Raw genomic sequence first — 13014 nt, forward strand, 5'->3', positions numbered from 1 at the left:
CAGGGTAAATAATGGAGTGTAAAGGTGCATAATTATTCATTTCATGCTTTTGTGCATCTACTTTCTTTAGGGAACCTTCACTAAATACAAGGGTGCTCTCAAAATTATGGCCAAAGGTTTACTTACCTTCTTTGCTGCTTCTTTCAATATAATTGGATAGATCCTGTCAGCCCATGTGCCTTATTTACTTTAGCTTCAACAAACTGCTTTTTCCATTTTCCTCTCCCTTATCACAAAATCATTTAGTTTCCATTTAGAATTACGTACACTTCTGATATCTGCATCCGTCAAAAATTCTTCACACATGAATGTAGATACAAAATATTAATCAGTTTGTCAGCAACCTGAACAGAATCATCAACAGTAATGTCATCAATATCTACTGGATATTGATGACATTACTGTTGTTCACTGCTTTCCTTTGAGTACTAACATAAGTAAAGAATTCTTTGATAGTTCTCTTTGCATTGTTAGCCAAAGACTTCTTGCCTTAGCCTTAGCTTTCCCAGTCTCCTTAGCAACTTGAATGCAGACTAGTTTACATTCACTGCATGGTTCTGTGTCCCATGACAATTTACAATTATCTAATGTATTTTTCATCTCTGCTACTAGTCTCATTAGTTCATTCAGACATCTGCTTCGGTCTAAACATTGAACAGTATCTCTTAGCAGGAAAAAAAGGCTTCATGCTTCTATGATTATCTCTCTGAATGCTCACCATTTATAGTTTGCAGTTGCCAATGTCAGTTGGTCTAGTTGAAAAGAATTTAAAAACTGTATAAGATCATCACAGCCACTTTTGCAGAAGAAAAATCCCTTTCCTTTTTATTTGACAGCAGTTACATCTAAATAAATTCCACATCAATATATTACGATCACTGCCATCTATTGTTTCCTATATCTGGATATTCTTAATGCATGAGTTACTGCTGATAATCAAATCAGGAGTACTGCTATCTCTTGTTGCCCCTTCAAAATGCTGGCATAAAAAGCAATCATCCAATAAATTCAGAAATGTTCTGTTACTTTGCAAGTAACCAACCCTCAGGTTCCAGTCAACATCTGAAAAGTTAAAACACCCACTGCAAAACATGCAGATTTACCGGTTGTTGTTGTTGTTATTTGGTTTTTAGGAGCATTAGCAACTAAGGCCATATTGCTCCGGGATATGTGGTGGTCATTCCCTGACCTTTCCACATCCTCTGTATTTGGTTGTGACGGGCTCGAACCCCGGTCTAATCAAGAAGCGTGTGCTACGCACTGCTGCTCCTTCCCACCTGGCTACGGAGGCGCCTCTCTAATTCTCTGTATAGTTATTCATCATACTGATCACAGTTATCTGGCCTATAACATACTACTACTGCTCATTTTTGCTTTTCCAGTGCCTATGTAACACCAAACTGACTCAACATTAACAATGGCCACCCCTATGGGTGCACTGCCTTAGATTCTATATGCTTTTTAACCAAGGGTTAAAAACCATATAGAATCTCAGGCACCCTTGTTTTTAAAAACTATATGCTTTTTAACAAAGGGTTAAAAAGCATATAGAATAAAAAGGCATACAGGTAAGCATCATAATTGTCTATTTTTATGTATTCAAATTCATCATACTGAAATTCTCCATCCTCTACATCTGAGTGGCACTGTGTTTCTGATATCTCTATGTCTGCATTTATGCTACTGGTGTTAATGATGGGCATAATCAAAATAATTGATTATATGCAAATTACTTGATTAAAATTAACTTGTCAACAACAGTAACCGAATGAACTATTGGCCAAGTGGTAACAGCACTCTGATTATGACTTTCAATATGCCCATCACTACCTGTTAGTATACAAGCAAGTATAGGTGTGCGTACATTTATTTTTAGCATCCCTAACACAGCCCATATGTTTGCTTATCACATAAAGACCCCAGCAGGTTTTGTAATCTCTCACAGCTGGCTTTCTAGGTTGCTGCATGTTCTGCAGAAGCATTGCAAGAATCTGTTTTGTCTCTGCTTGCAGATACAGTTAAACTATTAGCGTGTGTGCTGTGTATCAGGGTATACTACTCCAACAAGACCTGGATAATTTAGGCAGCTGGACTAAAAAGTGACAATTGTGGTTGAACATTGATAAATGCAAGGTACTCAATTTGGGCAACAGTAATCCCAGAATAACACACTCAAAGTCGTGGAGAACAAAAAAACAAAAAAGGTAATTGTACAGTCCAACACGAGCAGTACATCTGGGCTGCTAGGACAGCTTGTAGGATTCTGTCAATGATATATTGCAATCTTACCAGCAGGGACAAAAAAGTGATTATCTCATTGTATAAGGCTGCATCTTGAGTACTGCATATCTGGAAGCCTCATTTTAGGAAGGAGGCAGATTTGTTGGAATGCGTGCAAAGAGCAACAAGAATAGTCAAAAGAACAAAAGTGTAATCTTACCAAGAAAGAATTAAGTTCTTAAGTGAAAATAGGCATCTGCGAATACACCTGACTGACATGTTTAAAACTTTAAGTGGAATGAATAAACTAAATTCTGATAGTATCCTTACTTTTTCTCAGATTACACACACATGAGAATATAAACTTAAAACTGAAAAATGATGGTTGTAGAATAGATATACAAAAATTTTTCTTTCAGCCAGAGAGTGGCAACTTATTGGAACAAACTACCATTTGATGTTGTGGAAATGGGAAGTTTGAATAAATTTAAAGAAGGATTAGACAAATTATGCAGGTGTACCACTTCACTGCTGATATATTTTGTCACACAATTTTGAAGTAATTTATAAGTTGATTTTTACTTGGTAATACAGAACTATGTACAAAGTTGTGCTAAAGCTGGAATATGCTCAGTGGACAGCATCTATCAATCATAAACTGATTCCAGCAGGCAAAATAAGTGATCCTAAATTTAACTTTTGGAGTAATCAAAGGAATGTGACTTTTCCAAGTTGGCACAGAAATATTTGAAACAACAATCTTGACACCAGTTCAAATAGTAATAAGAGCAACAATGAATTGTTAATTGTTTTTCATTTCATTTTTCATAATTCAATTTTGTTTTCCTTCTCTTACATCTTAAACTGCTGCAGTGATTGGCTGTTAGATGGGTGTGAATAGTCTCTAAGTGAGGCAAAATAACTGCATTATTGTAATGGTGTATTCTTGTTAACTCAACAAATGTAATCTTCACATTTCATAATAATGAAGTAATGCAACAGAAAGCTCTCAGGATTTATCAATGTTTCTGTATCCTCTTTTTCCACCTTTTCATCCAAGTAGAAAACAGGGAGGGTGCCACCTCTTCTCCCCCCTCACAGTTCATGAAGGGGGAGAACTGTTCCAATAAGTCATATTTATTATCTTCATTAAATAACACAGTGATTACCTTGATCTCTTTATAGGAAGGCTTCTTTTCTAACTCTCTTAGTCTGTCACATAAAACAATTAAAATACAATAATAAAATTCATTTCAATAATCCAGAATCATCGTTGAGGCCCCAAATCGACTCCAAAAATATTGACCATGATGCATCTATCAGCATAGGAAAACATTATGTCCAAATTACAAATAGATTAAAATCTAATATAAAATACATGAAGACAAATTTCTTCCTCCTTGAGTTAGACAAGTACTTTTCGATGTCTCGTGTTTACAGGGCGGAATGAAACTAAAATTACACCGGTGTGTTTATATTTAAAAGAACTTTAGCTGCTCTCACGCATGCACTCATAGGACCAATCACCTGATATCAAAAAAGGTCTGCGAATATTAATCAAGTTTTTATAGAGTTTCATTTCAGGAGTTTCTGCAATAAGTAATTTACTATAATTATGCTGAACAGTGATTATTTTGGCTTCATTAAAAAGAAAAGAATGTTCTTCATTTACAGCATGAAGTGCTAACTCTGAGGCATTTGCTCTTGCCGTGCGTATCTAAGCCTCATGTTGTTTCACGCGAAAATCCACCGGTTAAAATTACACCAGTGTAATTTTAGTTTCGTTCCGTCCTGTAAACACGAGACATCGAAAAGTACTTGTCTAACTTAAGGAGGAAGACATTTGTCTTCACGTATTTTATATTAGATTTTAATCTATTCGTAATTTGGACATAAATGTTTTCCTATGCTGATAGATGCATCACGGTTAATATTTTTGGAGTCGAGTTGGGGCCTCAACGATGATTCTGGATTATTGAATCGCTGTCGTACAGTCAATATGGAACATATTAAAATGAATTTTATTAATTTTATTATTGTATTTTAATTGTTTTACGTGATGGACTAAGAGAGTTGGAAAAGAAGCCTTCCTATAAAGAGATCAAGGTAATCCCTGTGTTATTTAAAAAAATATAGGAGATATTGAGCATATAATAGCTCTTATTACATTAAGTTATCTTCAATATATTTTTTTTTGTTTAAGGAATACTGTATTCAGAACATACAGGCAACAACAGGGATTACTGAGAATGGTTTGAATTAAATGGTAAAATCAAATTTATCACCAAAAACAGAAGAAGAAGTAATCAGAACTATGTTCTTTTTGAAGCTATGTAACAAAAAACAAATTTATTTTGATGACAATTTTTATTAAATCTGCAAGTGATAGTAATGTTTTAACAGTTAGTAATATTTTAACATTTAAGTTAAAAAAAAAAGTTAAATTTTTTTACATGTCAAGTATCACATTTTCTGCTTTTCAGTCAGCTTTCTCATGCTATAAAAAAAGAAACATTTAAATCAAACAAAACAGAATTTTAAAAGTGGCTAAGATCTTACCATAAGGGTTAATGGACAAAGAGCAACCCAACAAATTCGAAAATATAAAGAAGGTACTTTTGTACTCATCTGCTGAATAACACTGGCTAATTTGTTTGATCCTAAGTTTAAAAAATAGAATGCAGATATCTCTTTTCAATATACAGTCTTAAAATACACAAATCTTTAATATAGTTGTGCATATTTAATAAATAAATAAATTTATATTAATTAATATAAATTATAAATTAATATAAATAAATTAATAAAACAATTACTTTTTTAACAGGTTTTTAATATTTTTTACTAGTTTTAATGCAAAACTACTTGAAACATGCATATAAAGCATAACTTCTAAAGAAAATGACAAGATGCAATGATTTGATTTCATGAAATGTTGCAAAATCTCAAAAATCTGACACTTTTTTAAAATTTTATTAGAAATCAAGAGACAGCACAGAAGTTCTGTGCTCCCTCAACTCTGTTGCTTTGGCTATTGTATATTACATACAACCACAGGAAACTTTCCCACAGCTTCCTGATTGCATATTTGCCAGCAAGAATCAAACATCAAGATCGTAACTTTTACTGGCTGTTCTTCATCAACTAACAGCTGTTGTTATTATTTTATTTATTTATTATTATTTTTTAAAATTTGATGTCAGAAATTGCTTTGTTTTCATTGTGCATTTATTTTTCAATCTGGGCTCAGAAATTTGGGAAAAGTATCTGAGAATCATATTCTGAACCTTTAGTTAGAGAAAAAATAAAATACAATAATCTGCTCACGTTAAAAGTTTATATTACATATACTGTAGTTTGAATAAAAAAGTATTCAAAGTGGCAAATGAAAAAAAAAAATTACATATTCATCTGATCCAAAAATTTGTCTAATCCTTCCTTAAATTTATTTAAACTACTCACTTCCACAGTGCCAAATTGAAGTCTGACCTAATAATCAATTAATCTCTGTAACCATCCTTCTTCAGTTTAAATTTCAGTTTCTGCAACCATTCTTCTTCAGTTTAAATTTCAGTTTCTGCAACTATTCTTTTTCAATTTAAATTCACCCCCCCCTTATGTGTACTGTTCAAGAATGAGTAAGCATGCCACAGCATTTAGTTTACCTCAATCCACTTAAAGCCTTAAACACTTCAAATTAGGTCTCCTCACAGGTGCCTAGTTTCCATATGCTACAATATGCAGTACCAAAGTCTTTCTTGATAAGAGTACTCTTTTGCTTTTCTGATTAGTCTTGTTGCTCTTCTCTGTAGCCATTCCAACAGATCCACATCCTTCCTAAAATGAGGTTCCAAACCTTTTAGCAGAATAATCACCTCCAATGTCTGTGCTAGCCAAATTTCAGAATATCATTCACAAATTCCAGAGCTGTTACAGCAGCCTGTCTGCACTTCTCAGAGAAATTCATGTTGAAGTGTACAATTACCCATAGATCTTTTTCCTTCTCCACTACCTTGAGGGTGGTGTTACTCAACTGTTTATCTTATTTTGAGATTACTGCTACCCACATGTGCACTACCTTATCAATGTTAAACCCACTTCTCAGCCCATCCACCTAATTTTTCTAGATCTTGTTGCAGTAGTACCTTTGATTTTTGTTGTTATTCAACCTTTGAATCACAACTTGGACATTACACTTGATATGCCTTCATCAATATTTTTAATAAATGAAAACAGTAAGGCGATCCACTTAACCTGATGGATTCTACTAATAACATTAGTCCAAAGATAATAGTACCCATTAATAATAATCCTCTATCTTCTGCCACACAGTCACTTGTTTATTCATAGCAATAGCTTGTTCCTAATGATGCAATACACCAATTTTCTCTCATCATTGCTCTATATCTGATTTCTACTACTACTTAGGAACTCGTTAGAGACAACATGAGTAACCTAAACTACTAATATCACTTTATATAATTATCACCAAAATGGTAAATCTGCTACTTGTCTAAAACTTGGACACCATTCTGGCAGCTCTTATGAGAGTTAGTGGTATTATCTTTACAATTTACAAACTTATGCTGAATGTTTTCATTGAAAGTGAGTAACCAAGCATGCAGAAGGATGCTGGGCTGTTTATTACTTTCCTGTGGGACAAAAATGGCTCAGAATACCGAGCCATTTTTGCAGGGATCAATGATATCCATAACTTCTGTTATAATTTAACCAGAAGTTTTTTTTTACACTAATTTGGCTTTAAAACTCTCTAATTAGTATTATCAAATCATTGAATACAGATATTCCAGCATCATTTGACATCATATCATTATACGCCAATGTTGATGTAGAATACACAATACCCAAACTTAAAGAGTGGCTCACACATGATCTTAATTTGAAACAATGTACTACACTCTACATAGACAATATCATTAAACTTACATCCTTCCTTATCCAGGCTAGGCATTTAAGCCCCACTTTCAGAAATCTATTTAGCATGCATAGAAGATCACATCGTTAATCCCCCCCACTACAATTAATTTATTTATTCGTTACCTGGATGATATTCTTATAATTTCTAACAAGCAAACCACGGATATTCTCCATTCAAAATTTAATGCTGTTCATCAGGGATTAAAACATACTCTTGAGCTTGAGCAAAACAACAGTATAAATTTTTTGGCTTACGAATTTTTAAAGACAATGATCAATTAAAAACTTGGAGTTATAGAAAAGACACACAGGGAAATTTTTGCATTTTTATTCGCACCATACAGCATTACAAAATCCATTTTATACACACAAATTTACAATGCAATAAAATACTACATAATGAAAATGATTTACAAACAGAATTGCAATACTTAACTAATGCGTTTTCAAAAAGGAAATACCCTAATCTTATCTACCTTCATGGATTAGGCGATCTGCCTGTTCTGATCTCAAAGAGGTCTGCCCATCTTTTCTTTGGTCTTCCTCTGTCTCTTTTTCCTTTTGCTCTATATGTATAAGCTAATTTAGGGAATCTATTATCTTCCATTCTTTCTACATGTTCTTTCCATATTTGTCTATATTCTATAATTTTTCCATTAATCGAGTAAATCTTTAATTCCTTTCTAATATTTAAATGGTATTTTATCTAATTTTATACATCCTTTAACATATCTTAAAAATTTCATTTCTACAGCTTGTATTCTATTAATATCTCTTTGTTTCGGTATCCATGTTTCAGAACCATAAAGAAGTGTTGGTATTGCCATTACTTTGTAAAATTTCAATTGTGTTTCTTTCAGTGTTTTCTTAGCCAGAGTTCTTTTTATCGTTCCACATATATTTTGTGGAACAATATATCATGTTGGCCAATTTCTGGTTCATATCTTCTTCAACATCATATGTTATATCATATCCTAGATATTTAAAATGTTTTACTTGTTCTAATATTTTATCGTCTATACCTATTTTTGTTCTCACCGAGAACAAAATAGTTATATAATTATTATTTTGTCTATAATTATTTTTTCCTTTAAAAGCCATTGTTCTAGTTTTCATCGTTGATATTTTAACTTTATATCTTCTGTTATTTGGTTTAATTTAAATACTGCTCTTTGTAAATTATCTTCACTATCTTGAATAATTACTTGATCATCTGCAAATAACAGTGTATTAATCCTATTCTTTGTATTTAAAAATATACCTGTATTAATTTCTTCTTTCCATTTACATATCATATCCTCGATATATAAGTTAAACAGCTGTTGTTGTTATTTGGTTTTTAGGAGCATTGGCACCTAAGGCCATATTGCTCCGGGATATGCGGTGGTCATTCCCTGATCTTTCCGCATCCTCCGTATTTGGTGGTCATGGGCTCGAACCCCGGTCTAATCAAGAAGCATGTGCTCCTGCTCACCTGGCTACGGAGGCACCATGTTAAATAGCGTTGGTGACAAGCTAAATCCCTGTCTAACTCCTTGATTTATTATACTTTCTTCTGTTAATTTATTACCTGTATCTATTACTATTTTTGTTCCTTGATATAAACTCTATTATTTTTGTAAGATGCTTTGGGTATCCTTTATTACTCATATGTCCCATAGTTTTCGTCTGTTTACTCGATCAAATGCTTTTTCATAATCTATAAATGCTAAATGCATTTCTAAATTAAACTCTTTTTGTTTTTCTATTATTTGTTTTAATATAAATATATTATCTGTACATGATCTTCCTTTTCTGAATCCTGCCTGTTCTTCTATTAATATTTCATCAGAGATAATTTTAATTCTATTATTTATTATTTTGCTATACATTTTATATACTGTATTTAGTATGTATATACTGTATTTATAAATATATTATCTGTACATGATCTTCCTTTTCTGAATCCTGCCTGTTCTTCTATTAATATTTCATCAGAGATAATTTTAATTCTATTATTTATTATTTTGCTATACATTTTATATACTGTATTTAGTATGCTAATCCCTCTATAATTCTTTGTATCATTTCTATTTCCTTTTTTAAATATTGAAATAATTTTTGCTATCTTCCATTCTTCTGGTATTTTATATTGTTCCCAACATTTATTAAATAAATTTAGTATCCTGTCTTTTAAAAAACTTCCTCCATACTTGATCAGATCTGCATTTATACCATCCATTCCTACTGCTTTCCTATTTTTTGTAGCTTTCAACGCCTTTTCCAATTCTTCTTTCGTTATTGGATCTATGTCACTAACTGGGTCTAACACTATCTCTTCTGTTTGATATGTTGGGTCTTTCCACAATTCTTCATAATGTTTTTTCCATTGTTCTTCCTTTATTATATTTATTCTTGAAGTGGCTTTTTCTGTGCTATTCAAGTGTTTCATCATTTTATATGCCAAATTTTGTCTTCCATGAACATCATGTTCTATTGTGCTTATAAATCTATCCCATGACTCTGCTTTAGCCTTCCTTATTATATCTTTAGTTTTATTGTGTTCTTGTTTATATATTTCTTCATTCTCACTTGTCTTGTTTTGTATATATTTAAGATATTTATCTTGTTTATCTTGTACTGCTTTAGCTATTTGTTCATTCCATATCTTTACCCCCCCTCTGCTTATAGTTTTTCCTGAATTGTCCTAGTGTCTCTTTTGCTATCTTTTGAATTATATTTCATATATTATTCCATTCTTCTTCTATTTGTACTCTCTCCAATGTTTTATTTATTTCATCTTTAATCCTTTTTTCGTATAAATTTTGTATACTTTCTTCTTGAAGTAGATATACTTTATAACCCAACTCCTCCTTCCCCTGTTTAATAGCTTTTCTCTTCTTCCATTTAGCCCATAACTCTATTTTTGAAGTCACTAAAAAATGATCTGAATTAATATCATATCCTCTAAACACCCTAGTATCTTGACATTGTCTATTATTACATAGTCTATTATTGATTGTGTACCTCTTGCCAACCATGTATATCACGTTTTCTAAAAAATGTATTTGTTATCTTTAAATTATTAAATGTTGCAAAATCTCTTAATTTATATCCATTTCCATTTACTTTATTTTCTCCATAACATCCCATAATATTTTTTATTGGCTTATTCCCTACCCGAGAATTATAATCTCCCAAAATAACTACATGGTCCTCTTTTATATTCTTATCTAGTTCTTTTTGTAATTCTAAATAAAATTTATCTGTTTCTTCCTCTTTTCCATCTTCTGGAGCATAAATTCCAATTATACATAAATAACCTCTGTCTAATTTAAATCTTACTGTTATTATTCTATTATTTATAAATGTGTAGCTCTGTATTTTGGTTTTCCATTTCCGATCTATTAATATTGCTACCCCTCCACTAGCTTTCCTTTTGATCTACTCCACTGTATATCATTGTATAAGAATCATAATATTTCGTACCTTTTAATTTTTTCTTTGTTTCTGTTATTACTGCTATATTTACTTTCTTCTGTTTTAAATGTTTAAGTAGCTTGACTTCTTTATATCCTAATCCTCCTCTTATGTTCCATGTTGCAATATTTAAGATGTCCGTTATTCCTTTTCGTTTCCTTTTCCAGTCCGAGTCGCATCCCTCTGTCCATCCGGTTTTCCTCTTTGAGGAAATACCCACATGGCCAAATTCAAGACATGACATATGAAGCAAGAAATAGATAAAAATAAAGTTCCAGTAATAAAACAATTGTTTAAAATATAAAAATAATTCTTCCATATCACAACCAAAATTAGACAAATTAAAAACGTTTTTTCTAACACCGACCTCACTTTAGTCTTTTCATCATATAATAAAATCAACAACTACTTTAATAACTATAAAAATACTTTCATATGTAATATTTCAGACATCAATGTATATTTAATTACATCAATACTTAATAATTAATTTATATTAATCAACTATGCAAGGCTTTAGATATCTTGAAATACCGTGTAGATGGACTAATAATAAAATAGCGAATGCTTAAAAAAGCAGTACTCACCTTGAATAAATCTGCATAGTTTAATTAAAAGGGTTGGTTAATATTTAGGATGGATAGTTGAGTTAAAAAGACTAAGGAGGGACAAAAAAATAAAGTATTATTTCGGAAATTAGAGTAAGCGCAAGGAAGCAGGTGCGCACACATCTAACCCTTGGTTGTCATTAAAGTAGGGAAAAATAATTGAAATTAAATAAATAATGTAGAGGGCCAATAGTCATTACGGGGACTTTCGTTGGATTACAACGTCTTCAGTTGGCAATTGAGTTGGTAGAGAACGCGTGCGATATTTAAGAAATTATTTATACTCTTGTGATGCACTTTTTGACATACGGTAGCCTCAACAGCGAGAGGTTCCAAATCGATGAAAGGTTGAAGGGAAGTTTAGTGTTTAAGACTTTAAGATTGGAATGGTGTCGATACCACTCAATGGCTAGTGCTTCATATTCAAGAATCCTATAGCTGGATTTGAGTTTAATAATATAAATGGCAGAATCGATGAGAGGGGTATGGTTACGGGTTTTAGCATGACTTGTGAGTTCTGTAACGGTTTGGTTAGTCGTAAGACTGTAGTGGTGGTGGTAGTATGCACGGGTATTAAAAGGTTTAGATGAGCCATATTTTGTAGTAGTGCTTCCAATGTAACAGGTGTCGCAGTTTGGCTGGCAATTGATAAGGTATATTATATTATTAAGATTACTGATGGGGTATTTATGTGTGTCTTTGTAAGAGCTGAAGAAAGATCCGAGTTTATTGTAAGCGAAAAAGACAAGAGAGATATCAGTATCGTTGAATATACGCCAGAACTGTCCTACTAGTTCACTGTGATAGGGGAGGACTATGCGGATGTTTGTATTATTGTTATGTCTGATCGGATTATTAATTTTATTTTTGGCGATGGCAATTGTATATAAGATAAGTTGATGGAGGTAACCTCTGGCTATGAATTTATCAGTGAGATATTGGATTTCGTTGTATAGGTCATTTTGTGAAGAGCTAAATTTTAGAGTGTTGTAGATTTGGTTGCATAAGATGGCTTTTTTTTGTTAAGGGGGTGATGTGAAGCGAAATGTAAGTATTTGCCAGTATGTGTGTTTTTCCTGAAAATTTTTGTACTTAGTTTTGTGCCTGTTATGTAGATGGTGAGGTTGAGAAAATTGATCTGGTTGTTTAGTCCAATTTCAAGGGTAAATTTAAGCCTGTAATGTACAGAATTAAGTTTTGAAAAGAGATTGTCGATGCTAGGTCTATTGCCTATTACAAGGATGTCATCAGCGTAGCGAATGTATAATTTTAATTCAGAGGGAAAGGGGTGTAGAATTTGGTTCTCAATGGATGCCAGGTAAATTTCGGACAAGGGGGCCGAGATACCTAAGCCCATTGGTAAGCCAAATATTTGTTGAAAAATTTTGTTGTTAAATCTAAAGTATCTGGCATCTAATAAAAGTGTAGTGAGCTCAAGGATGTGGTCTATGGAGAGAGAGAGGTACGTTCTGTTAAGGTGTCATCGGCTGCTAAAAACTCACATAGAGCTTGTAGGGTGAATGGAATATGGACATTGGTATAGAGGGATGTGATGTCGAAGGACGCTAATATAGTAGCTTTGTCAAACTAGACAAAGATACTTACACTGAAAAAATAGAATCTATCCTAAGCAGATCAAGACATATATAAGTGACAACAACCACAACATTACAAAACTCAAAAACAGATTAGACACAATTCTTAGGAAACTCAGACAAAATAAAGAAATTAATCTTTTCACATTACAACAAATAGGAATACGCAACAATATCCTTCCCCATATGTTCGG

At 32.5% G+C, this 13014-nt stretch overlaps 1 protein-coding gene across 1 annotated transcript in view; it reads right to left on the reverse strand.

Annotated features, from left to right (window-relative positions):
- Positions 1-13014, reverse strand: part of LOC150085148 (sodium-dependent dopamine transporter-like) — a 176652-nt gene that overhangs the window by 27611 nt on the left and 136027 nt on the right. The window contains exon 10 of the mRNA XM_090373849.1: positions 4780-4880. Within this exon, the coding sequence (XP_090229975.1) occupies positions 4780-4880 (101 nt within the window). The remainder of the gene's footprint in view (positions 1-4779; positions 4881-13014) is intronic.

Source organism: Mastigoproctus giganteus, chromosome 5 (assembly GCF_048544385.1).
Source record: "Mastigoproctus giganteus isolate SK-2022 chromosome 5, ASM4854438v1, whole genome shotgun sequence".
Classification (NCBI taxonomy): Eukaryota; Metazoa; Arthropoda; class Arachnida; order Uropygi; family Thelyphonidae; genus Mastigoproctus; species Mastigoproctus giganteus.